The sequence below is a fragment of the Hibiscus syriacus genome, unplaced genomic scaffold, assembly GCF_006381635.1.
Source record: "Hibiscus syriacus cultivar Baekdansim isolate YM2019G1 unplaced genomic scaffold, ASM638163v2 tig00002840_pilon, whole genome shotgun sequence".
Lineage (NCBI taxonomy): Eukaryota > Viridiplantae > Streptophyta > Magnoliopsida > Malvales > Malvaceae > Hibiscus > Hibiscus syriacus.
The window spans coordinates 7,443,493-7,468,600 of NW_024061947.1; the positions used below are offsets into that span (position 1 = coordinate 7,443,493).

General features: G+C 35.0%; 1 protein-coding gene and 1 pseudogene across 1 annotated transcript; one reads left to right on the top strand and one right to left on the bottom strand.

Moving 5' to 3' along the window:
* Positions 1-10,967: 10,967 nt before the first annotated feature.
* On the top strand, positions 10,968-19,699 carry LOC120156127 (annotated as a pseudogene).
* An 890-nt stretch (positions 19,700-20,589) lies between these two features.
* Positions 20,590-23,631, bottom strand: LOC120156118 (argininosuccinate lyase, chloroplastic-like). The gene is made up of 6 exons (XM_039167536.1): positions 23,236-23,631; positions 22,725-23,105; positions 21,988-22,136; positions 21,559-21,850; positions 21,170-21,334; positions 20,590-20,990 (listed from the first exon to the last, which is right to left on the bottom strand). The coding sequence occupies exons 1-6, from the start codon at positions 23,566-23,568 to the stop codon at positions 20,736-20,738; spliced, it is 1,575 nt and encodes a 524-aa protein (XP_039023467.1). The 5' UTR covers positions 23,569-23,631; the 3' UTR covers positions 20,590-20,735.
* Positions 23,632-25,108: the final 1,477 nt, after the last annotated feature.

Here is a 25,108-nt window from a genome sequence, read left to right on the forward strand (position 1 = left end):
TGGGCATAAGGGAAAGTTTCCTCTCGAGTTTAACTTAGTCCACAGAAGCCTGTGATGGGTTTAAGACTAAGGGTCTGGTAAGCCCAAGGGGGCACCGACAAGGAGAACTCGAGTACCTTTTTTTAGAAGCTAAACCCTGAGACTACAAAGAGTTAGGGCCCACCCCAAAACCTCGTTTTAAACCCTAGGATGCCAAAATTATTTTCTGCTTTACTTTCTGCTCAAAACATGTGAACTAGAAATTTATGCGGTTAGGACTTGTTCAAAATCAACTTGCGGGATAGAGATCATGTCCGGGTAGGAATAATAAGCATGTGGGGTAGATATCATGTGGGGTAGGACTTTTATTTTCATGATTGCTTTGATTATTATCTTTACCTTACTAACTCTTTTCATTTTTTTCCTCTCTTTTATTTTATTTCCATCATCTGCATCATTCAAAAGAGGTGTTGATACACCAAAAAAACGTGTTTGTTAACCATAAATAATCTGCATAAAGGTGTTGTAATACAGGAGATTAAAAACCCCGGGGTACGTCTATGGTCCGAGAAGACTCAGAAAGAAAAAGGAGACAGTCTTCAAGGAAGTTATGTGTCAGAGCTTATTAGCTATGCCTCTATCAGCCTAAAACAGAACAATGTGCAAGAACTTCGAGACACCTGGGACAGTTGGAAGAATGATCGAAAATAGAAGTTCAGTCAGCGGTATGGTGACATTACACTTTTGCTTCATGTTAAGACTGGTGAGCCCTTAATCAGAGCCTTGGTTCAATTCTGGAACCCGGGATACAGTTGCTTCACTTTTAACCAAGAGGACACGGTACCTACCATCGAGGAGTATACTTCACTATTGCACTGTGAAAGCATTAAACTGGAGCGAGCCTACATCAAACACATCAAGAGTCAGCCTTTCAAGAACATACTGGCTAAGATTGCAGGAGTTGATGAAAAATGGGTGACTGACCAACTCCGAAACAAAGGTAACGGGCAAGGAATTCAGTGGATCCACATAAAGAAACTAATGAATGACCACCTTGAATGTTCCTCCATAGTCCGTGTGTACCTTTGATTGTTTTTATGTATCTTACAAGATAAAACATTTTTGTCAAAATAAGGAATATTTATAATAATGGACACTTCTCTAGATCAATGCCTCGAACGTTTCATGCATTTTTTTCATTTTGCGTTGTGCATCTACATTTCATTTTTAAGCATTTTCATAAACATGAAATTTCTTCATGGATGATTCGATGAAGTGGTTTTAACCACATGAAAGTAAGATTGTAATATCAAAAGAAAAAAAACTGAAAACAATACAGTGGGAGCCTGATCAACTGATTGTAGGACAAAGCCTGCCAGGATGATCTAAGAAAAGAATCCCCATATCCTAAGGGCTACGATGTTGAAGCTGTTAGCTCTTACCACATAAAAAGCCCCAAATATTCCTCTTAAAACTGTAAGGCGCTTGCCGAAGAAGGGGGCATGGCATATACCATTTGCACTTAGAGGATTATTTTGTTTGAACACGTCTTTGATCTTTCATATTTGCTTAATCTTTTAAATGATTGAATTTATGCTGCTTTCTAAGGTGGAGCAATTGAACAAATTTTAATCTTTAGTTCTTCGAATATTAAATGAATTAATGATTCTTTTAATTCTTCAAGAATTATAGATTTTTGACATATGGAAAGATTAGACCTTTCTTACCCTGTCTCAAACCCCAGAATAAAATACCTTGATTCTTTGCCCAAAACAACTCGTGGTCATTACCAAAAGATGAAATTTTGACATTACCTCCTTTTGAAATTCTTGAACATTGGCTTTATCTTTTTGATACACTCATACCTTTCTTTGAGTCAATAAGATCACACCACTGTCTTTTTTAGACTCAAAAATAACCTTTCTTACCATTAAAACCCAAGGCATTGAGTTGTTCAATTTAACATGAGTATTCTTCTAAAGAACCAACTTGGGGCATCTCGCGGGGAGCTTGAACATTGAGACATATGGGAAAAAAGAAGAAGAATTCATTCGAAATAATTCTATCATACATTAATTACACTGTTTTCATGTGAATAGAATTAATCTTGAAAATCTATCCCCCTGGTGATACCTCTTCTGTGAAGATTTACATGTATGAAATTATGAACGGCTTTCTTTCTTTATCCCTTCACAACAGGAGAAAAAATATATCCCTTGTGTCCCCTTTTGAGCCTGTAGTATTTTTCTTCTGATTCAACCCTAACCAAGGATCACCCTCCACACTGGGGGGCAAGGTGGAAGAAATATGCTCACATGAGCGAAGACATTGATTCAGATGAGATACCAAAAGGTGAACCAAATGCCAAGTGTGAAGATTCAATCAGAACAAAAAGGGCAAAAACAAAAAAGAAAAGAAGCAAAAAAGAAGAAAATAAAAAAAAGAAAGAACAAAAATCAAAAAGAAAAATGGACAAAAAAGCACGTGCAAAGATTCCCTAAAGACAACTGGTACATCAAGCTTCAAACTATGAGATTGATCAAGCAAAATCATTCCCGAATCACTGAATCACTTCACTCGAAGATCATTGAGCATCAAGAGAGAGAAACATTTTGAGCAAGATTGAAGGCATCAGAATGAATTGATCATTGGTTCAACACCTTGAAACACTTGTTTGGGCCTATTTATCCTTTTCTTTCATAACCATGAACCCTGGCCTACATTACGTGCCTTAAAAGTCCCTTCTAATCATACATGGATTTCTAAACAGAAGAGAATATCTTCAGATTTCATCCCGCCCATCAGGATTAATCTTTGTTTGCAAAAAACAATGTAATTAATGCATGGTAGAGAAAAATAACAAAGGGGGGTTCAAGACGTAAATCCTGAATAACGTCTTGAAACCAAAGGAGGATTCGAGTTGAATACCTAAAAAGGCGGCTCGAATATAAAAATTGTGCAACTGAGGCGATCACACAAATTCCTTGATAAGGCATCGCACAATCCAAATGTGACTATGAAAACTGGGAGTCGGAGAACACTTCCAGTAGAGGAGCATGCAAGCTACCCCATCAAACATTTGAGCATCAAATGCCAAACCTTTGACCAAACACAATAACCTGAGACCTTTTTATCATTTCCTTACTTAACCATTTCCCAAAGATAGCTTTGATCTTGGCACGTGTCAAATAGCTTTAATTTATTGAAGGATTAACATTGTACTTAAACATTTGATATCCAATGAACTCTAGTTTTGTGATTCGTCTCAATTGTAAAACCGTGAAAGAGACAATATTTTCAAAACTTTTGATTAAACATTTTTCGAAACTCTTTATTGATATTTTCAGAACTTTGAAAATAAAAGAGAAATAAAAACATTTTTTTTTCAAACAAGACAGTCTCTCTAGAGTGGATCTTGGTAAATGACATATGACTCTTAGACACATAACTCATGCTCATAATCAATGCTGAAGCAATAAATGAGGAACATTTGGGGCATCTTTGAAGATTCAACATCAAATATTAGGGCATTTTTGGATATTGGGGCATCATTTGGGGATTCAACATCCTAATGCAAATTATCAGACCTTTTTCAGGAGATAAAATATAACCAATTCATGTTACATGCATATTATGCATACATTTTAGAGCATCATATTTATCATTTTCCACATACATAATTTTTTGCAGCTTTTAGAGTCAAGTTTCAACTTCAAGACGAAGGATACTCGATTCAAAAGCACCTTTAAATATTCATGTTGGTTGCTTAACTCAACAGCAAGAAGCTACACTTCGACCAACTCGACAGATTGAAAGTTTCTCTCGAAACAACACAATTTTTTCGAGAGTGGATTTCAACTTCACGACGAAGGATATCTAGCTCGAAGCCAAACTTCACAATAAAGGGGTCTCCACGGTTTCAACTTCACGGCGAAGGGAATTGTGTCCACCCGCAACATACAATACTTGGATTTCAACTTCACGATGAAGGATATTCAAGTCAAGGCTCAACTTCACAACGAAGTGGCCATCCGTGATTTTAACTCCACGACGGAGGATATCGTGCCACTCGAGACAACACAAGTTCAACTTCACAACGAATGGATGGCTGGTTGTCAACAAACAACTTCCCAATTTCAGAGCCAATTTCAACTTCACAGCGAAGGATATTGGACTCCAGACAACGCAAGTTCAACTTCACGACGAAAGGACCGCTGGTTGTCAACAAACAACTTCCCAATTTCAGAGCCAATTTCAACTTCACAACGAAGGATATTGGACTCGAGACAACGCAAGTTCAACTTCACGATGAAGGGACCGCTGGTTGTCAACAAACAATTTCCCAATTTCGGAGCCAATTTCAACTTCACAACGAAAGTTATTGGACTCCAGACAACGCAAGTTCAACTTCACGACGAAGGGACCGCTGGTTGTTAACAAACAACTTCTTAATTTCAGAGCCAATTTCAACTTCACAACGAATGATATTGGACTCCAGACAACGCAAGTTCAACTTCACGACGAAGGGACCGCTGGTTGTCAACAAACAACTTCCCAATTTCAGAGCCAATTTCAACTTCACAGCGAAGGATATTGGACTCGAGACAACGCAAGTTCAACTTCACGACGAAGGGACCGTTGGTTGTCAACAAACAATTTCCCAATTTCAACTTCACAACAAAGGATATTGGACTCGAGACAACACAAGTTCAACTTCACAACGAAGGGACGACTGGTTGTCAACAAACAATTTCCTGATTCCAGAGCCAATTTTAACTTCACGACGGAGGATATTGGACTCAGAACAATGCTACTTACTTGGATTTCAACTTCACGACGAAGGATATCCAATTATAGGCTCAACTTCACGACGAAGGGGTCACCCGCGGTTTCAACTTCACGATGAAGGGAATCGTGCACACAAGCATCATCCATCTTTAGATTGGATTTCAACTTCACGACGAGGGATATCCAACTCAAAGAAAGATTATCTGTCAATAAAGACCTTCGAGTTCGACTACGCTCAGCTCCAAGGCACATCATTTACAGCATAACTCAAGGCTAGAAGGGTTATCTGCCATCAAAATTGTCGAGTTCGATTCCATTCAGCTCGATGACACATCAATCGCACTACTTTCCGATTGTAGTCGAGGTTTTCAAGTCGAGAAGAGGACATGGGTTAGCTGTGCCTGAGTGACAAGCAACCATTTTCAAGCAGCATAGCTTAAGTCAAGAAAAAGCTATCTGTCAATGAAGATTTTTGAGTTCGATTCTGATCCAAGGTCTTTAGACCGAGAAGAAGACCGAAGGGAAACATGAAGCCACGTGCTGATTCAAATTTCGAACTACTGCTTCAATTTCATATCATTTCAAGATGAACTCGACTTCACGATGGAGGAGTCATCCGTAACTCAATTCGACAGGGAGTTATTGAAACATCAGAGTCTATTTTCAACTCCACTGAACAAAAATTGTGTCTTTTAATCTTTGCCATATCCCCGTTACACGACAATGAGCAAAGAGGGGCAGCTATCAACACACATTTTCGTCATACTAGGATTCAAACTCCTAAAAATAGGATATAATTTTGCTAGGATTCAAACTCCTAAAAATAGGATAGAGTTATACTATTATTTAAACTCCTAAAGATATGATCCACAAGCTTTATAAATAGTCATTGTAACTCACTATTGTAACACATTCGGAGAATGATATACGAAATACCAAGTAAAAAAGTACAAGCAACTCGTAGCCATTTTTCGAAGCATTTATATTTTGAAAGGTAAAGTTCATACCTTCGCATGTTATTTTTCCTTACCCTTGTTGTGTTTTGATTCGAAAGAAAACTGAGAGAAGTGTTTTTGGCCGATGAACGAGGGCGTTTTGGAGATCTATTTTTGTAGATCTAGTCCCCGAGGCTTATGTTTTTGAAAAACTATTCGGATTTTTATAAACGGGTCGTGTGGATCCGCGTGTTTTGTCGTTTTTTTCTTCGATTGGCTTTTAGTTTTGACCCCTAATTCATTTTTTATTTTAATTTAACCCTTATTATTTATATGTATATATATATATATATTTAATTATATTTTATTTATTTATTTATTATAATTTTTTTATTTTTCTTTGAGATATATTATATTATTTTCTTATTATTATATATATATATATATATTATTTTTTATCTATGTTTACTTATTTACTATATTTTTTTACTATATTTTCCTAACGTTATATATATATATATTATTACTTCATTTTATTTTATATTTCTATGATTACTATTTTTTAGTTAATATTATATGTATATTTATTTTTCATTTATTTATTATTATTGTTACTATTTAGTATTTTATTATAATATTATACATACATTTTTATATTTTTATATATATTTTTTATTTTTTATTTTATTTATACTATTTATTTATTTTCATTATGTTTTTAGTTTCTTTGTTCTTATTATTATTTTTCTTTTTTTAAAAAATATTTTACCTTTTTTATTCTTTTTTGTATATATATTTTTTTCTTCATTTATTTTATTTTATTCAATTTCATTTTTCTATATTTGTTTCATCCAATTATTTTATGTTTATTATTATTGGTTTCATTTATTTCCTTAGTTTACTCTTTAGTTTTGTTACTTTTTTTTATTATTATTATTTTCTTTTAACATCTTATTTTAAAGGGTATTTCCGTAAACTCATTAAGAGTAAGTAATTCAGATCAAATTTTACCTTTTAATTTAACTTGTAATTTTCTTAATCAAAGACAACTGAAAATTACGTAGTACCGAAAGGGCAGTTCAAGGGTGTTAATCCTTCCTTGACCATAACCGACTCCCGAACCCGACACATCTTTGGAAAGACGCAGATCAGGTAAGAAATAGGGTATCCGATCAACCCATTTGTTTTAAATAAATGATCGGTGACGACTCCCAATCTACATTTTTTAAGTCGAAACCCAATTTCGGGGCCTAACTGAAAGACGGTTACGACACATACCTGAGCAGCAGTATCTGCACCGACCAGGTGCCACAGCTACGACGGGATAATAGTGGATAGAAGCCATGACGCAAGCTCACTATCCTGTGCAGCGAACAACTCATGTTTTTCGTTTTCCACCACCGTCCCATCAGCGATATCAACCATTGGAGGCAGGGGGAGAAGCCGCGCCAATCAACAATTTCTCAAGACGATGACTCCAAATGGCCAGCAACACCTGTTGCTTCCACAACAAAAAATTTCCATCATCCAAAACAATATTGACTGGTTTGTTGGTGAATACCTTTGACGCTACCAATGAGGACTCAGCACTCGCCATAACACCACCAGAAAAAAAACAAAAGCAGGAGGCACCATGCGATCAGAAAGGAATCAACAACCTTGAAAACACTCCAGAACCATAGACATATGATACCGTGTTAACTATCTAACAAATATGAGAAAATAGAGAATGAAGAACTTTGTATATTCATTAAGAAAAGCTACATAATGAGTAGAATAAGCATTGTTATTTATTGCACACATAGCTATTGTAACAAACTTGAAACTATATACACGTCAGCATAACAACTCAAACAAAGGTGGTTAACCCATGCACAACTCATCACATCACACACTATGCATGACCTCAGCAACTCATGCTATTTACGCTTCAACATAGAAGAAGAAGATACATGAGTTTTTTTTTTCAGTTGCCATCTCATAGTACTGTTAATGGGTTAACGAGAGTTAACGGCTAAGTGACTAAAATCGAACGAAATGATAACATAAGGGACCAATCACATTTAATTGAAAAATAAAGTGATCAAATTCGATCAGACAGAAAATAAAGACAAAAAAAGGGGACCATCCATATAATTTATCCTTTACTATTTTAGAGGAACATTATGTGACTCTGGATCTCTTACAAATTGATGTTATTATTGATGTTAGTGTTGAATGACATCTATTTAGATCAGAAGCCAATCAAGTTACGGCCATGTCGACCTGTTTTTTTCGACGATTGTCTTGTATCGACACTGTTGAGCAACATGATTTTAAAACTCATTTAGATGTTCATGAATGCTTTAGGTCATATGGGGGGGGGGCAAATAGTGAACTTTAATATGTCTCCAATTCTGTTTTAAGGTAATACTTGGCATGATTTGTCTCTTCTAAGAATTCAGTCTATTTGAGGTTGAAACAAAAAGTTGCATTGAAATTTGTGAGTGATAACTTTGAAATAAGTCGAAAAATATTACTTAAAACAGTTGATGTAATCCGAGTTTTGATATACAAGAATTTGTTATCGCTGGCTTAATGGAACACTTAACAACTTATGGTGGGGCAGTTTCGAAGCTAAGAATAGAGGCATCCAGTTGGATGAAGCAGCTCCATTTAAGCAGGCAGATTTGGGGTTTTGGAATTTTGACAAGCCCAATATTCCTCTTTTGAGTAAACCTAATATAAAGGTTAATTGAAAAAAGAAAATAACAGAAGCGCCTGTAGCTCAGCGTCTGTTTCCTAAGCAGAAAGTCATTGGTCTGACCCCTATCTGGCCCGTTTCTAACTTTGCTCTCTATATTTTGTTCCGAATTTGTTCTTCATTTAGTTTGAAAGCTTAATACCAAAATAAAATAAGAATGGGTGAACAAAACTTGAATTGAAAAACCTTTTTTCGTCTTGAATTGAGATAGAGTTGTAATTTTATAAACTCGTCTTGAAAAAATTAGTTCAAATCAAGTTGTAAAATACTACTCGAACAACTTAAAATTTTTAGTAATTATTAGTTTGATTTTCAAGTTTGAGTCGAGTTCCTCGAATTTGTATGATATACGTGAATCATATATAAAAAATACGAAAAAATATATATGTATTGTATATGATTATAAAATATCATTTAAATTGGAATCAAATAATATCATAATATTGTAAATATTTATAATTAAATTTAAACGGGAACTCAAAAATTTGACTCGTCTTGACTTGAAAAAATTTCAATTCAACTCCAAGTTATAAAATATGACTCGTCAACTCGAATAACTGAAATTTTTTGACTCGACTCAACTCGATCGAACGCTCACCCCTAAAAAAAGTGCTCAAACTATACTTAAATTCTCGAATATGTGCCTAAACTATTTTTTGACCCATCCAAGATTCTAACGTTACAAACGTTACCTATTTAGGTGCATGTACTGTCCATGGTGTTAATTTCCCCTTTAAGTGCTTAAATTCTTGAAATTTATTTTTTTAATTATTATATTTTATAAAAAACCCTAATTTCTCTTAAATTATAAAAACTCCAAAATATCTAGAATCCCCAAATCATATCCTTAACTAGTCACCGCCCACCTTTTCGGCCATGACCGTCGTCGCCAATATAATCCTTGTCATTCTCCTAGTCATGCGTAGTCGTAATTATCATCGATTGGTCGTCGAGATCGTGGTTTTCATCTTAGGGTTCTTGAGGTATAAAATGTTGATTCGTCGTTGATTGACCGTCGATCGATCACGATTTCATGGGGTTTTTGGTTGTCTAGGAGAGATGAGGTGGGTTTGGGGTTGAAATGAAGGTTTTCAAAGTTTTTGGGATTATGTTTATGGCTTTCTTTAAAAATATATATACTTTTAATTTTAAATAAATTTTTTAAAATCACCAGATTGTGACATGTGTCACTTAACAGAGAAATTAAATCCGAGCACCCAAATGAGTAACGTTTGTTACATTAGACACCTGGATTTGTCAAAAAATAGTTTAGACACCTATTCGAGAATTTATGTATAATTTGAGCACTTATTTTGATATTAAGCTTGGTTTGAAATATGAGCATACATATATATATGCAAAACCTTATTCAACTCTTCATGTTTTATACAAAAAACTCAAACATGCCCATTATTACTTGGACTCAAATTAGTATTTTATTTAAATGTGTTCTTTTTAAATTCCACGATCAAAATAAAATAAAGACAAAATAAAAGTGACCTCCATGATAGTTTATCCAATTTTCAACTTAAAAAGTGAGATAAATCATTTTTTTCTCAGGTAAATTACATTTTTAGGTCATCAATCTACTCTCACAGTTCCTTTTCGGCCACCATACTATTTTTTCTTTAAAATTATACATAATGTTATATTTTGATTATGTTTTGATTATCCACAAAATAGACAGAATGAAAAAAAATACCCTTAACGTTTGACCAAAAGTCACTTTAGCCTCTATAATTTTCTTAGATCTAATTAACCTCTAACATTTCATTATGGGTCTTTTACAGATAAAAATCGTTAGTTAACTAATGTGATAAATTATAATCAATCTTATCATAATATTATAATACTTAAAATTAAATTTGAATAGAAACTCAAATAATTTGACTTGAACTTTATAAACTTGATTTTATTCCAAAAAAATTTAAATAATAAAATAAGACTCATCAACTTGACTAACTCAAAAAAAATTATACCCCAATTCAACTCAATCAAATACTTAACCTTAATGTTATTCTTCATAGACGACCCGTATTTGAGCAGCTGTTTCTACAATGTATACACATATTATTAATGACTGAAAAATAAACAAATACTATATTATAATCTTATCATATTATTAAAAAAATAAACCTTAATATCTCACTTGAGATATATAGTCTAGCATTATTTGGATAAGTCACGTGTCCAACATCTCTCACTCATCAACCTTTTGAATTAGGAAATGAGCGCTTTTTTTCTCAAATCCAGTTCAGTTATTATTAACAAATTAATTTCTGAAAAACATTTCCTCGATTGTTCAAATACTCATTCGCCCTTTGTCCCCCAGAGATTCAAATTGTAACTTCTCGGAACCTTAAAAAAAAAAAAAACAATCTCCACAGCCTTCTGGTAGTGTATTCTCCTATAGTGTTAATACTTTCTCTTCATATTTGTCTTCTTCAGATCTGATGCACACGATTTTGAGTGATTCAAAAGGTGTTTTAATGGTTCAATTTCCTTTTCAACAGTTAGGGTTTTGACGAATCCATTACAGATTTAGGTCGCATTGCATTGGTGATGGAGAACTCGGAATCCGTGAGGGTCGCCGTTAATATTCGGCCGTTGATTACTACCGAGCTTCTCAATGGATGCACGGATTGCATCACCGTTGTTCTCGGTGAACCTCAGGTATTATCATTCTATAAAATCTTCGTGAGTTTTGATTTTGGAATGAGTATAGGTGTTCAAATATTAGCTTGATTGTGATTCGCATTTTTTTTATTACATAGGTTCTTATTGGGTCACATGTCTTTACTTATGATTACGTTTATGGGGAGCTTGCTCGCCGTCTTCAGCAATTTATGATGATTGCGTTGCTCCTCTTGTTGATGCACTTTTTCATGGTTATACTGCTACTGTACTTGCATATGGTCAGGTTAGTTTATTTTGTTATAATGAGGGTGTACTGATTGTTATTATTATTATTTTCGTAAAGAAGTTTATAATGTACTAATGATTTTTTCTGGGTTTTTTAGACGGGTTCCGGTAAAACATATACTATGGGAACCAACTATACAGCGGATGGAAATAATGCTGGGATCATACCTAAAGTTATGGAAGCTATATTTAAAAGAGCGATGCAACAAAATGCTTGACCGAATATTTGATTAGAGTCTCATTTATTGAGGTAGTTAGCTAATGATGATACTTCTACTTGTTTCTTGCTGGTCAAGTAATATGCTTATATTTATTATTTCTGAATTTGACAGATATTTAAGGAAGAAGTGTTCGACTTACTGGACTCAAATCAAGCAGCTTCAGCGAAGTCGAAGGGGTGTCTCTTGCGAAGCCTACAGCTCCTGGAATACTACATATTCCAATTAGGGAGACAGTGAATGGAGGGATAACACTAGCTGGGGTGACTGAGGCAGAGGTCCGGACAAAAGAAGAGATGGCATCGTACTTGTCACGAGGTTCTTTATCTCGTGCTACTGGAAGTACCAATATGAATAGCCTATCAAGGTGATCCTGTGCATTTTTTTTCGTCTTTAGCTCGGTGTATTTCTTTTTTCTTTTTGCGTCAGAATAGACAAAATCTTGTGTTTACAAATTATTTATCATGTAATTCTAGTATATTTTGCAAATTTGTGATTATGTCAATGTTTATTACATGTTTCCAATCGCTCACATGCCATTTTTACAATAACCATGGAGCAAAAGAAGATTGCTAGCTGCTCAAATGAGGTAAATGATGATATCGGTGATGATATCTTATGTGCAAAGCTTCATTTAGTGGACCTGGCTGGCTCAGAACGTGCAAAGAGAACAGGTGCAGATGGCTTGCGCTTCAAAGAAGGTGCTTCTGTTTTTATTTTCCAAAGCCTTGTATTTTGGAAGTAAGCTGTAATCCACAACATGAAAATTTGTGCTGAATGTTAGCTAAAATTTTGATGCTTTCATGTTGCAGGCATTCATATCAATAAAGGTTTACTAGCTCTAGGGAATGTGATTAGTGCATTGGGAGATGAGAAGAAGAGGAAAGAAGGGGGCCATGTCCCATATCGTGATAGCAAGTTGACACGCTTGTTACAGGCATGCTTTTATCTTTTGTTCTGATTTCTACAATTTGTTTTAACTAGTATATATCTGGATATCCATGAACAATCAACTCAATCAGTTGTTTAAATTGAATGCTTTCACTGTATTGAAGTAGACTGTTGTTACAGGCATGTATATTTTGTTCTGGAATGACGTCTAAATGTTTTGGCTACAATTATCTTCGTTTTAGAATTAAATTTATTTGATATAAATATGTCATTTGATGAAACTTCACAAAGAAGTTCTACATTTTCTGATGGAAATTTGAATTCTCAGGATTCCCTTGGAGGAAACAGTAAAACGGTGATGATTGGTATGCTTTTATATGTTTTAGAGCATTAAATTGTTGTTCCTATCTCTCTGTTACCAGTAACCAGGTTTTTTCTTTGAATTTCTCTTGTATGCATAAATATTGTCTTTTATTTATTTGATTGTAGCTTGTGTTAGTCCGGCTGACACCAATGCTGAGGAAACTCTCAACACATTGAAGTATGCTAATCGAGCCCGAAACATTCAGAACAAGGCAGTTGTAAGATACTTATGCAGCATGTTTGCAGGAATTTTTGTTAATGATTATTATAGTCCTCATCTAAGTTCTAAACATCTCGTCCCTTATTTGATTAGGTAAACTGTGACCCAACAGCAGTTCAATTGCAGAGAATGCGAAGCAAAATTGAACAATTGCAAGCTGAGCTTTTGTTTTATCGCGGTGATGGCAATGCATCATATGATGAACTTCAGGTTATTTTTTAAAATATAAAACAGCGAAGTTCTCTTTACTTTCTTAACTTAGTTGTTAATTTCTTTTCCTTTATTTTTCCAGATTCTCAAGCACAAAGTTTCTTTACTTGAAGCAAGCAACACAGAGCTACAACGAGAGCTTCAAGAGCGTAGACTCACTAGTGAACAATTAGCTCAACGTGCACTTGATGCTCAGGTGTTTTTCCATTCATTTTTGTCTTCAGTTGTTTAGGTTATTCTAAGATCCCCTTTTGCATTCCCTGCTTGTGTAGCTGGTCAAAGGCAATATGAAATCTCATGATTTTCAATATTTCAGGTCGAGAAAAACAAACTGGTAATGCAAATTGAGTCAGCCCGTAATAGTAAATCATGGAATGAGATTGACTCTAATATAAATCAGGTAAAGTTTATGCTAGTTATTGAATCTAGCAGATGATGAATGTAAACCTTGGTTGACATGTGCTTTTCATTATTGCAGGATTTGATTTGATGAAAACTTATGTCTTGAAAATTCAAGAGTTAGAAGGAGAATTAATACAATTGAAAAGTTTAAACAACTCAAAGCGTAGTCTGTTGTCTGATTGTGTTGATTTCGGTGATGATGGAAACTCAAAAATTTCGTTATTTTCTTCTGTAAATGATTATTTATCTTCAGGTAAATTAGGAATGCTGACCCTATTATTTTGTCTCACTTGCATATCTCATGCACTGATTATGATTGAATTCTAGTTGAAATGCATATCTATCTTCATCCCTGGAATGTAAAGTTTTTCTCTATTTGCATGCATGCTAACTATAACAAGCCTTATTAAGGACTAAATTTGAAGATGTTGACGCCCCTCTGCGCATCTCATAATATCAACAATCAAATATTTTTGATTTGGGTGTGTAGCAGTCTAGGTATTATATTTTTGATATGAGGCATCATCAGTTAAACCTTTCACATTTATATCATTTCATTGATATGGCTCTTCCATTCTCTAAGCAACCTTTTAAGACTTTACCTCAGAACTAACGCAGATAAGAGTTACTCTTCCTTCATGTGCAGATGAGATTGTGGATAACGAGAAGGAGCTAGAACATTCATCACTCCAAGAAAAGTTGGACATGGAACTCAAGGAGTTGGACCAAAAACTTGAACAGAAAGAAGTATATGTTGCCTTTGTCAGTAATTGAAGATTTTAATTTGGCCTCCCACTTTCTTTTTCATTTTACATTATGCTAGAAAGAAGTGGAGCTGTGGAGATATTCAAGAATATGCCCTATCAAAAAAAAGATATTCAAGAATATTTGATACTGAAATGTTAATATTTCTGGTTAGTTGCCTTTATGGTTCCAGAACCATCAGAAGCCAGATAGTTATTGCTAAAATGTTTGTGAATCACTTGTTGAGATGTTTATATTATCATGCTAATTCAAAATCCTTATCTTTTTAGCATCTTGGTTTACCTTTCTCTTTACTTATTTTTTCATTATTTTCCTAATTGCTTTTTATTTGTTTATTAAGGCTGAAATGAAGCGTTTCACGAGTTCTGACACCTCAGCTCTTAAACAACATTATGAGAAGAAAGTTAATGAGTTGGAAAAAGAAAAAAGAATTCTGCAGGTTAGTCACCTGTATAAAGTTATTGTGTTGTTTTGTGCTCAGTGTCATCATATAATATTAATTTCTTTTCTTTTTATTTGTCACTTGACAGAAAGAAATTGAGGATTTGAGACATAACCTTGCCAATATTTCTTCTACTTCTGATGCTGGTGCTCAGAAGTTAAAAGAGGAATACCTTCAGAAGCTGAATGTCCTTGAGACACAGGTAAGTTTTGAATTTTCTTTCCCAGTCAACAGCTGGTATGCATATCAGCTTGTAGATTAAAATTCAGCTCAGGTTGTGGAATTGAAGAAGAAGCAAGACGCTCAAGCTCAACTTTTGAGGCAAAAACAAAAAAGTGATGAAGCAGCAAAGAGACTTCAGGATGAGATTCAGAGAATCAAATCTCAGAAGGTGAATCTCAATCCCATGCTGTCTAATTTCATCTTTAAAACTGAAATTGTTTTTGCAAAATAGGAATAAGATTCTTATTATCAACCGTTGCAAATTTCTATTTTTTAGGTTCAACTGCAACATAAGATCAAGCAAGAATCTGAGCAGTTTAGGTTATGGAAAGCATCACTAGAGAAAGAGGTTCTTCAGGTACATTCAAATATGAGTTTAATAAATGCATCGTCAAATCATGTATCTGTTATGTACTAATGTGATAGATATTTTCTATTTGCAATACCTCTATAATTACTCAAGCTATATTAATAAAGTTTTGGCTTTCACACAGGTGTGAGTGTACATACGGGCATGGTTAGATTTTTCTAAGTTTTACCATGTATTTGGAGGATCCTTGGGATGCAATGTTACATCATCCCCTTATTCATGTGTTACATATGAATGTTAGAAACTGATACTTTAAGAAAAATAAAGAGTTGAAGCAACATAGAACTAGCATACCATCTGAATATTAATTATTTGATGATAATGGGCGGTATGTTTTGATGCAGCAGTGATACCAAAATTATACTCCACTTTAACATTCAAGTAGTTGCTTCCAGTGGCAGTGTTTCTGTTACATGTTAAGACTCGAGGTTAGTACTAAGCAGAGATTTATTGTTGTTACTTGTTACATACAAAGATAGAAACGCAAATTCAAATGGTATGTAATTCTTTTCTTTTTCATTCTTTATCAATTGGCAAGAGTTGTACAATTTAGATCCTCGCAAAACCTTTTTTGTCAATATATAATTATTTTTCTTTTTCTTGCTAACTAGCTTAAAAAAGAGGGGAGGAGGAATGAGTATGAGATGCACAAGCTCTTAGCTCTGAATCAGAGACAAAAAATGGTAACATTTATTTTCACATAGAATCTTTGTAATTTGAAGGAACTGTTCTCACTCTCAGCAATACATGTTTTGTTTTGCATTGAAAGAATCTTTGTAATTTGAAGGAACTGTTCTCTCTCTGTGCATATGCAATATGCATGTTAGGTTTAGCAAATAAAGAATCTTTTAATTTGAAGGAACTGTTCTCACTCTCTGCATATGCATGTTAGGTTTTGCAAAGAAAGACTGAAGAGGCTGCTATGGCTACAAAAAGGCTAAAGGAGCTTCTAGAATCTAGAAAGGCTTCGTCACGTGATTTTTCCAGTTAAGAGAATCTGTGTGCACTGTATTCTTTCTTTTTGTAACTAGAACTCAAAATGTTTATACTATATTTGATATGCAGGCACTGGAAATGGCAATGGGCCTGGAATTCAGGTATTGACAAACAGATAGAGCAGCTTGTTTGGGAGTTGTTTAGGCCTATTAGTTTCAGTCTAACATATCATATTAAATTCCCATGAGAGGGGTTATATTTTCAATTTTTTTCTTTCATACCATTGGATTTTGATGCATGTTCTAAGTGGTTCACTTTTTGTGATATAATATATCCTCCTTTTGAAGGCAATAACGCAGACAATTGAGCATGAACTTGAGGTCACAGTACGGGTTCATGAAGTACGTTCTGAATATGAACGACAAATAGAAGAGTGAGTCCTTATTTATTTCATGTTCAGCTTTGTAGGCAATGTTTGATATGGCTATAAAAATTGAAATGATGTATGCAAACACTAAGGCTTTGCTTGGTTGTCGGAAACTGTAAAGAAAATAATTTTGAATGTGATTGGTAGGAAAGAAAAATGAGAGGGATGATCATTTTCCGTCCTAATCCTTGTGTAAAAACAAATCATTCCAATTTGGAAGGAAAAGAGGAGAGAATATGTGAGAGAGAGATGTAGTTTAGTTCAAAATTATGTATTTTCAAAGCGTTTTTTTCTTCTCACTTATGAACTTACCAAGCAATGAATGGAAAGAAAAAATGTAATTTTCCATCATTCCTACCAAGCACACCAATGAAAAGAAAAAATATATCTTCTATCTTTCCACTTTTCTATCCTTTAGTTTTTCATCCTTCTAAATCTCTTTCCACTCTATCAAGCAAAGCCTAAATGTGAATTTCAATTTAAAATCAGAGGATAATGTTTGAGATTGTTGCTTGTATGCTTATGGAATTACTCTTAACTTTCAGCTGTATTTTTTGCCTTTGATTTTTGGGTCTCCTCGTACTCTTTTACACTACATTCTGCGTTGACTAGGGATGCTGACGTGCCTCTCCCTCCCCAATTGGACAAAAAAGATTAAAAAAAAAAGGTCTGTTTCATTGTTAAAAGGATAGACCATTTTTCATGATGCTTTTATGTTAAGAAATTTCCTTGATTTTGTACGGTTGCCCCATCTTCCCTCTAGCACCTTGTGTTTATGGAGGATGCCAGAGAAAACTTGTTCACATAATGTGTTTGGGCACAATAACCATTAGTTTCTTTTACATAAGATCCCAACTAGGTAGCGGTGGCTTTCTTATTGTTTTTATTTTTAATGTTCTCTTTGTATAATAGGAGGGCCAAGATTGCCAAGGAGGTTGCAAGACTGAAGGAAGAAGCTGAGATACTTCGACACTGTGACTAAGGTTAAAACCTTGCAAATATGCTCTCTTCGTTATTTGAATTGTTTCACTTTTTAATACTATCACATATACCAATGATCAAATGGTTTTCTTTTAACGTTGCCAAATGCAGAGATTGTCCTGAGACAATGTCTCCTGGTGCACGAGGTTCGAGGATTTTCGCTCTAGAAAACATGCTTGGTGCTACTTCTAGTACTCTGGTTGCTATGGCCTCACAACTATCTGAAGCTGAAGAGCGTGAGCGCATTTTTAGTGGAAGGGGACGTTGGAACCAAGTTCGGTCTCTTGCTGATGCAAAAAATATTATGAACTATCTATTCAATTTAGCATCATCCTCAAGGTAATGCATCTTTCTTAAAAAGAAAGTATTCCATGATAACCTTTCCCTTTCCATTTTCTACCAACTGATTTTCTGCAGCTTTTTGATTCAATTCAATAATTTGCCGTCCCTTTTCAAGGTGCTCATTGCGAGATAAGGAAGTTAGTTGCAGAGAAAAGGATGCAGAAATAAGAAATCTTAAAGAAAAGGTGGTGAAACTTAGTAGTTTGGCTAGACAGATAGAGGCACAAAAGGCATATCTTCTTCATCAAGTGAAAATGAAGGTTAGTTCGTACTTTATTGGTGTTCAATCTGACTTTGAGGGGGTAAGGTTTTACTATACGTATTTACTGATTGTTACCAGTTCTTTCAAAATTCTCCATCCTGCTGAGTTTGGAATCTTATTTCTGTTTGGTGTATCTGATCCTTGTAACAGATATGAAGAAAGACACAAATGAAAGAAGACATAAGAATGAAGCGCGGAAGCAGGTGGTCCTTTTCACACCTCTTTCTATTGCGTTTACTTGTTGCTTTAGGTAGAATGGTTTTAAATGATTGCTTGTTTTGGAAACATTGTTATAGGAACACCAAAGCTCCGTAACATATATAGAGGACATGGATACATATGAATCGGAATATTCAGATATGGATGCAGGCGATGATGATGACGACGATGATGATTGGGTGCAGTCTGAGAGAAAGCCAGTAAGGAGAAGAGCGTCTAGAGCTAGAGCTTCAACTGCAGGAATTCCTAAATCAGATAAAAATGTTGTAAACGGATGCACAGGCGAGGTTGCAAAGAAAATTGAGGGGTTATGCTGCACTTGCTCTAAGAAGTCATTGTGCAAGACACCGAAATGTCAATGTAGAGCAAATGGAAATTCTTGTGGACAATCATGTGGCTGTTCTTCAGTCAAATGTTCCAACAAAGAAGCCGAAGCCAACGTGTCTAACGATGCCGATACTAACGAGGAAATGAACCTTGTTGCTCAAGGTGCAGCACTACTACAGAATGCATTAGAGGGTGAGAAGGCAGCTGAAATGAATGATGGCGGTACTACAAAGAGAAAAGCACTAAGTGACATCGGAAACACATTGGTATCATTTCTGTTTTTATATGATAACACTATATCTCAGGTATCATAATCCTAGGTTTTATTTTCATTTTCTAACTCTGTGATATACTTACCAGGCTAAACCCAATCTACCAAGGCCTAATCAGAGAAAGAAACGGGTAAAATTGGAGATTCAGCTAGTTCCGGTAGCCCCACCAGCTTTACAACCAAAGAACAATGCAGCACCCGGAAATCCAAAAAATGTTGATCCTACACAAAAACCAGATAACTGTCCAACAGTCCAAGTGAATCAGATATCCCTTTGAAGTTACCAAGAGCAATGCGATCAGCTTCGTCAAATGGCAGTAAAGTGCTGATAGAGACAAATGCTGATCATCAACGGGATGAATCAACAACTTGGACACCAATTGCAACAAGAACATTAGAAGAGAAAGAGAATTGCTGCCATTAACTCGAGTAGTAATGTTCCTTAACCAGCCGTTCATTGATAAACTAACCACCACCGCTGTCAAAATCCAGCTTTTTAATCCTTTTTTTATGTACAAGAAAGGATTCAACATGAGAATTTGGAAATCCATTTGATGTTGTTTTATTACAGTTCAGGACAGAAGCTTTGTCCTTGTAATGCACTTTTAGTTCCCGAATACGAAATTGAATAACGAACTTTTGAGTCGGATCACCTCATAAGCAAGGTTTCTTCTTCTTTTTCTTTGCACTTGTCTGAATTGTATTTTGGTCACGTTTTAGGTGAAGAGTGGAATGGCCATCACGAGAAAAATGGGATTTGCAGGTGGCTGGATTGATCTTATTCTGAAGTGTATTCTTTAGTTCCGTTCTCGGCCGTTCTGGACGGGCCACCTCGGAGTCTCTCACTCCCAAAAGGTTTGCCAAATATTTTGGTGATCTTGCAAAGAGGAGGGGGTGGGGGGGAAGGATTAATCAAAGGCGGCTTTTGATCTGTTTCAGTTGGGGAATGTGCAATGACATCTTGCCTAATGCCAACCCAGAAGTACCTTCGTGTTCGGAATCCATCATGCAGTGGACAGAACATCTATTTCACTTTAAAATATTTGCTTATTTTCTTTTCTTACAAATTTCTGTTTAGAAAATGGTTCTATGCGCGTCCTGCTTCCATCTGAATGTCATGGACTAATCTCAGCCTTGCATTTCAATAAATAAAACCCCCAACTTCGCTTTATAACTTTTTTAGAAACGAGCACTTTCAAATTTTCATATATCAAGGCATAATAGACGGTTTTCTAGTGTTAGTTTTAGTAAAAAAGACTGAAGGAAAATAACAAAACGAAAAACAAAACCATGAATCACGTTATTGCTCATTACAACAAAGTTTCAGGAATAAACCTTACAACACGGTCATTTAACAGATTCTACTCACCAATGGCAATTTCATTTTGTTTTTTCTTTATAATGCCAATAAACATCACATCCCTGGAATCCAAATCCAACGCCATGATCATTATTGTCAAAGCTCAAAATAACTCACCTGCAGCACATCCATCAATGAGTTCATGATTTATTGATTTCAAGCTTGGAGACCCAGTAGCCGAGTTGATCGGCGACACATGCTAAACCGGTTGAACCATATGAACTGAATTTATTAACTGCATTTTCTACCCCAAGAAACTCATACACATCATTATCAAATACAGGACTTAGGCTTCTCATGTCCTCTAGACTCAAGTCTTGAAGCTGGCAGTTCTTGAAAACGCATAACGCAACCGACCGTCCGACTATATCGTGAGAAGTTCTGAAAGGAATCCCCTGCGGATGAAGAAATTACTAAACGGTCATAAATTTTGTTTTTTTTTGAGAAAGAACGAGAAGCACAATTGGAAATGGAAAGAAGTAAAAAAGAAAGCACTCAATATATTAATTAAGCAAGCAAATCAAATAAAATCTTAAAACAAAAATGAAAAATCAACAAAAACACAACAACTTGCCTTTTTAACTAAATAATCAGCAAGTGTTGTGGCATCAAGATAGCCTGCAGGTAAAGCCTTTCGTATTCTTTCATCATTGAAAGTAATATTCTGAGCAAACTCAGCCGACACTTCAAGCATGCCTATGACGGTCTTGACGCTGTCAAATGCCGGTTCCTTGTCTTCCTATTTTAAAAGAGAAAGAGATAACTTGGTATTTACTCTAATAGATGAAAAGAAAATACATGAAAAGAAGCTCAAATAGATGAGGGCACAATAAGGTTTTAGTAGTACCCTTATGATAACAAATTAAACATAAAACAAACATCAATGTGCAAAGTCAGGTGTCCATGAGTACATGAAACTGATATATCGAAACCACAACATCAAGCGCATAAATAGGCTTCTACCTGCAAATCACGATTATAAGCAAGAGGAAGTCCTTTGCACAATGTAAGAAGGGTAACCAAATCTCCAATCACTCTAGCAGACTTTCCTCGAACAAGTTCCATTGGGTCAGGATTTTTCTTTTGAGGCATTATACTACTTCCGGTGGAAACAGAATCACTAGGTGTGATGAATCCAAACTCCTCTGAAGCCCACAACACCCATTCTTCACCAATTCGAGAAAGATGAACAGCAATGATGGAATTAGCAGAAAGAAACTCTAGGACAAAATCCCGATCTGAAACCGCATCAATACTGTTTAAGAACAGAAAATGCAACTTTGTTAGCACAATCCTATAGAAAGGGTAATAACTTTTCATGCTACAAATCGTAAAATGGTTATGTGTGACATTTCAGAAGTTGGAATATAAAGACTGTTTCAGCACACATACCTGTTCCTCAAGGGAGCAGTGAATCCCAAAGCATTGGAAGTCATAAATCTATCAATCGGTAAGCCAGTACCAGCTAGTGCACATGCACCTAGAGGGCTGAAATTCAATCTAGCTTTACAATCCAATAAACGCCCAGCATCGCGGTCAAGCTACAACCAAAATGGTAGAGTTAGTGATTCTAGAGGCAAATTCATAGAAGATAAAAGGTAAGACGCCATCATGAAAATATACAGAAATTTCAATTAACCACCTGCAATCAATTAGCATATATAAGAATCACCTTTTTTGTTTGTTTTAAGAAAAAGTCGTGGTCTTCCCAGCCATAACCATAATTGATTTGTTAAGAAGTCGATGAGCACATCATATCATGTGGATTCCAACATTCAAAGACCTCAAATATTATGTTGACTTGATCATAACCACTAACCATTTATAATTACAATCTGTAGGCTTACTCAGGTTTCTATATTTTCTACATTTGTTTACCCTTTGAGAACCAAGCTGCAGACCATAAATGTGTTTTGCCTTCAAAAGTAATCCTTTTTTTTCCTTGTAAATGTTTAATTAGATAGGCTTCTTTCTAAGTTGAAGAATACGAGAATAAAATTTTACAGTTAAACCAATAACCCAACCACTTATTTTTCAATATATAAGTATGTATGCCCATACGTATGTGTGTGTATATATAAGGATGTTCAATTTCATCTAGACTAGCTTATGGATGACATGACGCAAACCTGCTCCACAAAAGCCAGAAGAAGATGTTGAAGCAAAACAGGTTGTGCCCTCTGTAAATGTGTATATCCAGGAATGATGAGACCTTCATTCTTTAAAGCCAATTTCACCAAAGCAACTTGGAGATTTCTAATGCTAGCAACAATCCAGTCGATGGCATCACGACACCACAAACGAAAATCAGTCGAAACTTGGTCATTTCGGCTTCGAGCAGTGTGGAGCTTCTTCGCAGGCTCACCAACCATATCCGTTAATGCAGCTTCAATGTTCATGTGGACATCTTCCCTGTCAGTTCTCCACACAAATTCACCAGCTTCAATGCTTCTCTCTATTTCATCCAGACCTTTCAAAATACTATCCTTGTCACTTAAACTAATCAACCCCTACAAGCACAACATATGCATTTAAATTAGCGAAACGCCATTACATAAATGACAAATAATTAAAACTGCGTTTTGCATTTCCATTCTCAAAAACACTCTGGAAACAACAATTTGAAATAGAGATATGAACCTGTTGAGCAAGCATAGAAGCATGGGCTTTACTTCCCATAATATCATGCTTATACAATTGCTTGTCGAACGAGATAGACTCGGTGAACTTCTCGACGATATCCGTCACACTCTCTTCGAATCTCCCACCCCAGAGCTTGATCTCCTTGGGCTTAGTGTCGGCTTCGGCTGAATGGCTCATGGTGCACGACAATGGCTCGAACCTCGACTTGGCTATGTGCGGCAATGGGAGTACGGGTGTCGTCGGGGTACAGAGAAATTTATTGGAGTGGAAAGTGGATTGGGAGGAAAAAGCTGGGGTTTGAAATGAAGAAGAATAAAGCACTGACTCCATTAACCAAAGCTTAAGATTGACGAATGGAGAATAATTATAGTGCGCCTTGCTTGCTTATATGTGCCTTTGGCATCGCATCGGCAGACAGGGTTTTCGGGTGTTTTCTTCCTCAAACTGTGTGGGTCCTTTCGGGTCGGAATGAGGTTGGTTTCGGATCCAACATTATCGGGTCTTGATTTTAGTTTTTTTTTTTCAATAGGGCATTCCCAAAAAAAATTGTAAAATAGGACACACATATTTTTATTTTGGGATCTACGGTAATTTTTATAATACATGTAACTAGTCACGTTGAAGTAACGAATTTTAATAAAAAAATTATTTAAACCTTTTACCTTGATTTGATAAAATTAAAAAAAAATTATTGTAACTCGTTACCTCAATATAACAAATTCTTATAAATTCACTATAACAATTTTCGTATTCTTCAAATAAAAATTCAGGTATCTTAATGGGCTAAATAAAAAACCATATACCTTAATGACCTATAAAAACCCTTGATTTTGGGGCAATTGGGGCTGTGATGCATATTTGGGTAATGAGTCTTTTAGGGGATTCAAGCCTAATCCAATATCTGTTGTTAAGAACGCTATGCTAGCCTTTGAAGAAAACCAAAACTAATACCATTCAAATTATGAACACATGTATCCTTAAGTTACAATGTAAAATGAATTCTATACCAAAGATTTTGCCTATTCATTTGTTTAGTGTGTCACATAAAATAATGTTGAGAAAAAATCTAAGTAATATAACATTTATAGGAGAAAACAATATTAGATCGATCAAAATTTAAACATGGATAGTTAAATTTATAAATCATTTTAAATTAAAATTAGGTTGATAGTATAAATTTTAAGAAATAAAATTATTAAAATATCATATTATATTAAATATACTTTTTAATTTCAATTAAATTATAACATTTAAAAGATAATTTATTTGTAATTAAATTAATAATTAAGTAACACGGTGTACATTACGCTTTGAAAAAAAAAGTTACCTAAAGGAGCATACTAGAAATATTGATTTCTGTTAAGGATGTAAAGCTTAGCTTAGCTTAGCTCAATTTTTGTTCTTACATCTTGTGTTAAGGGCGTGCCACAAATGAAAAGGTTGTTAGTTTTTTGTGTGTGTGATCAAAGTTGGTATTGTTGTTTAGGGTGGTCTCGGCCCTATGGGAAAAGTATTGACAAGGTGCATGTGTTAGCTGTTGATTGGTTTAAGTAAAACATATTGAAGTAGGACAAGTGCAAAAGCATAATTCTTTGCCAAAAGCATAATATTTTGCCACTGTAACACCCTAATCCAATTTAACTCAAAGATCATCGAACTATGATGTCATACGAAACCACATAAGTGGTTAACCATTTTTTTTAAAATGTTTCATCAAATATAATCCAGAAAATTCGAATATCATGTAAATACAAAACATAAGTATTTGAAATACGGGAGCTCCCGACATAAGTCTCCAAAATATATTAGTAATCAAAATACATAGTTTATGACTCAAATACAAATAAGGGTCTATGACAGTACATGTCTA

Excerpts from the sequence above, each read along its gene's own strand:
- LOC120156118 (XM_039167536.1), bottom strand. The coding sequence starts at position 23,568 with ATGGAGTCAGTGCTTTATTCTTCTTCATTTCAAACCCCAGCTTTTTCC. Across the intron at positions 22,137-22,724 it reads TTCTGGCTTTTGTGGAGCAG|CTTGACCGCGATGCTGGGCG; the intron begins GTTTGCGTCATG and ends TTTTGGTTGTAG. Across the intron at positions 20,991-21,169 it reads CTGATTATTTAGTTAAAAAG|GGGATTCCTTTCAGAACTTC; the intron begins GCAAGTTGTTGT and ends CTTCATCCGCAG.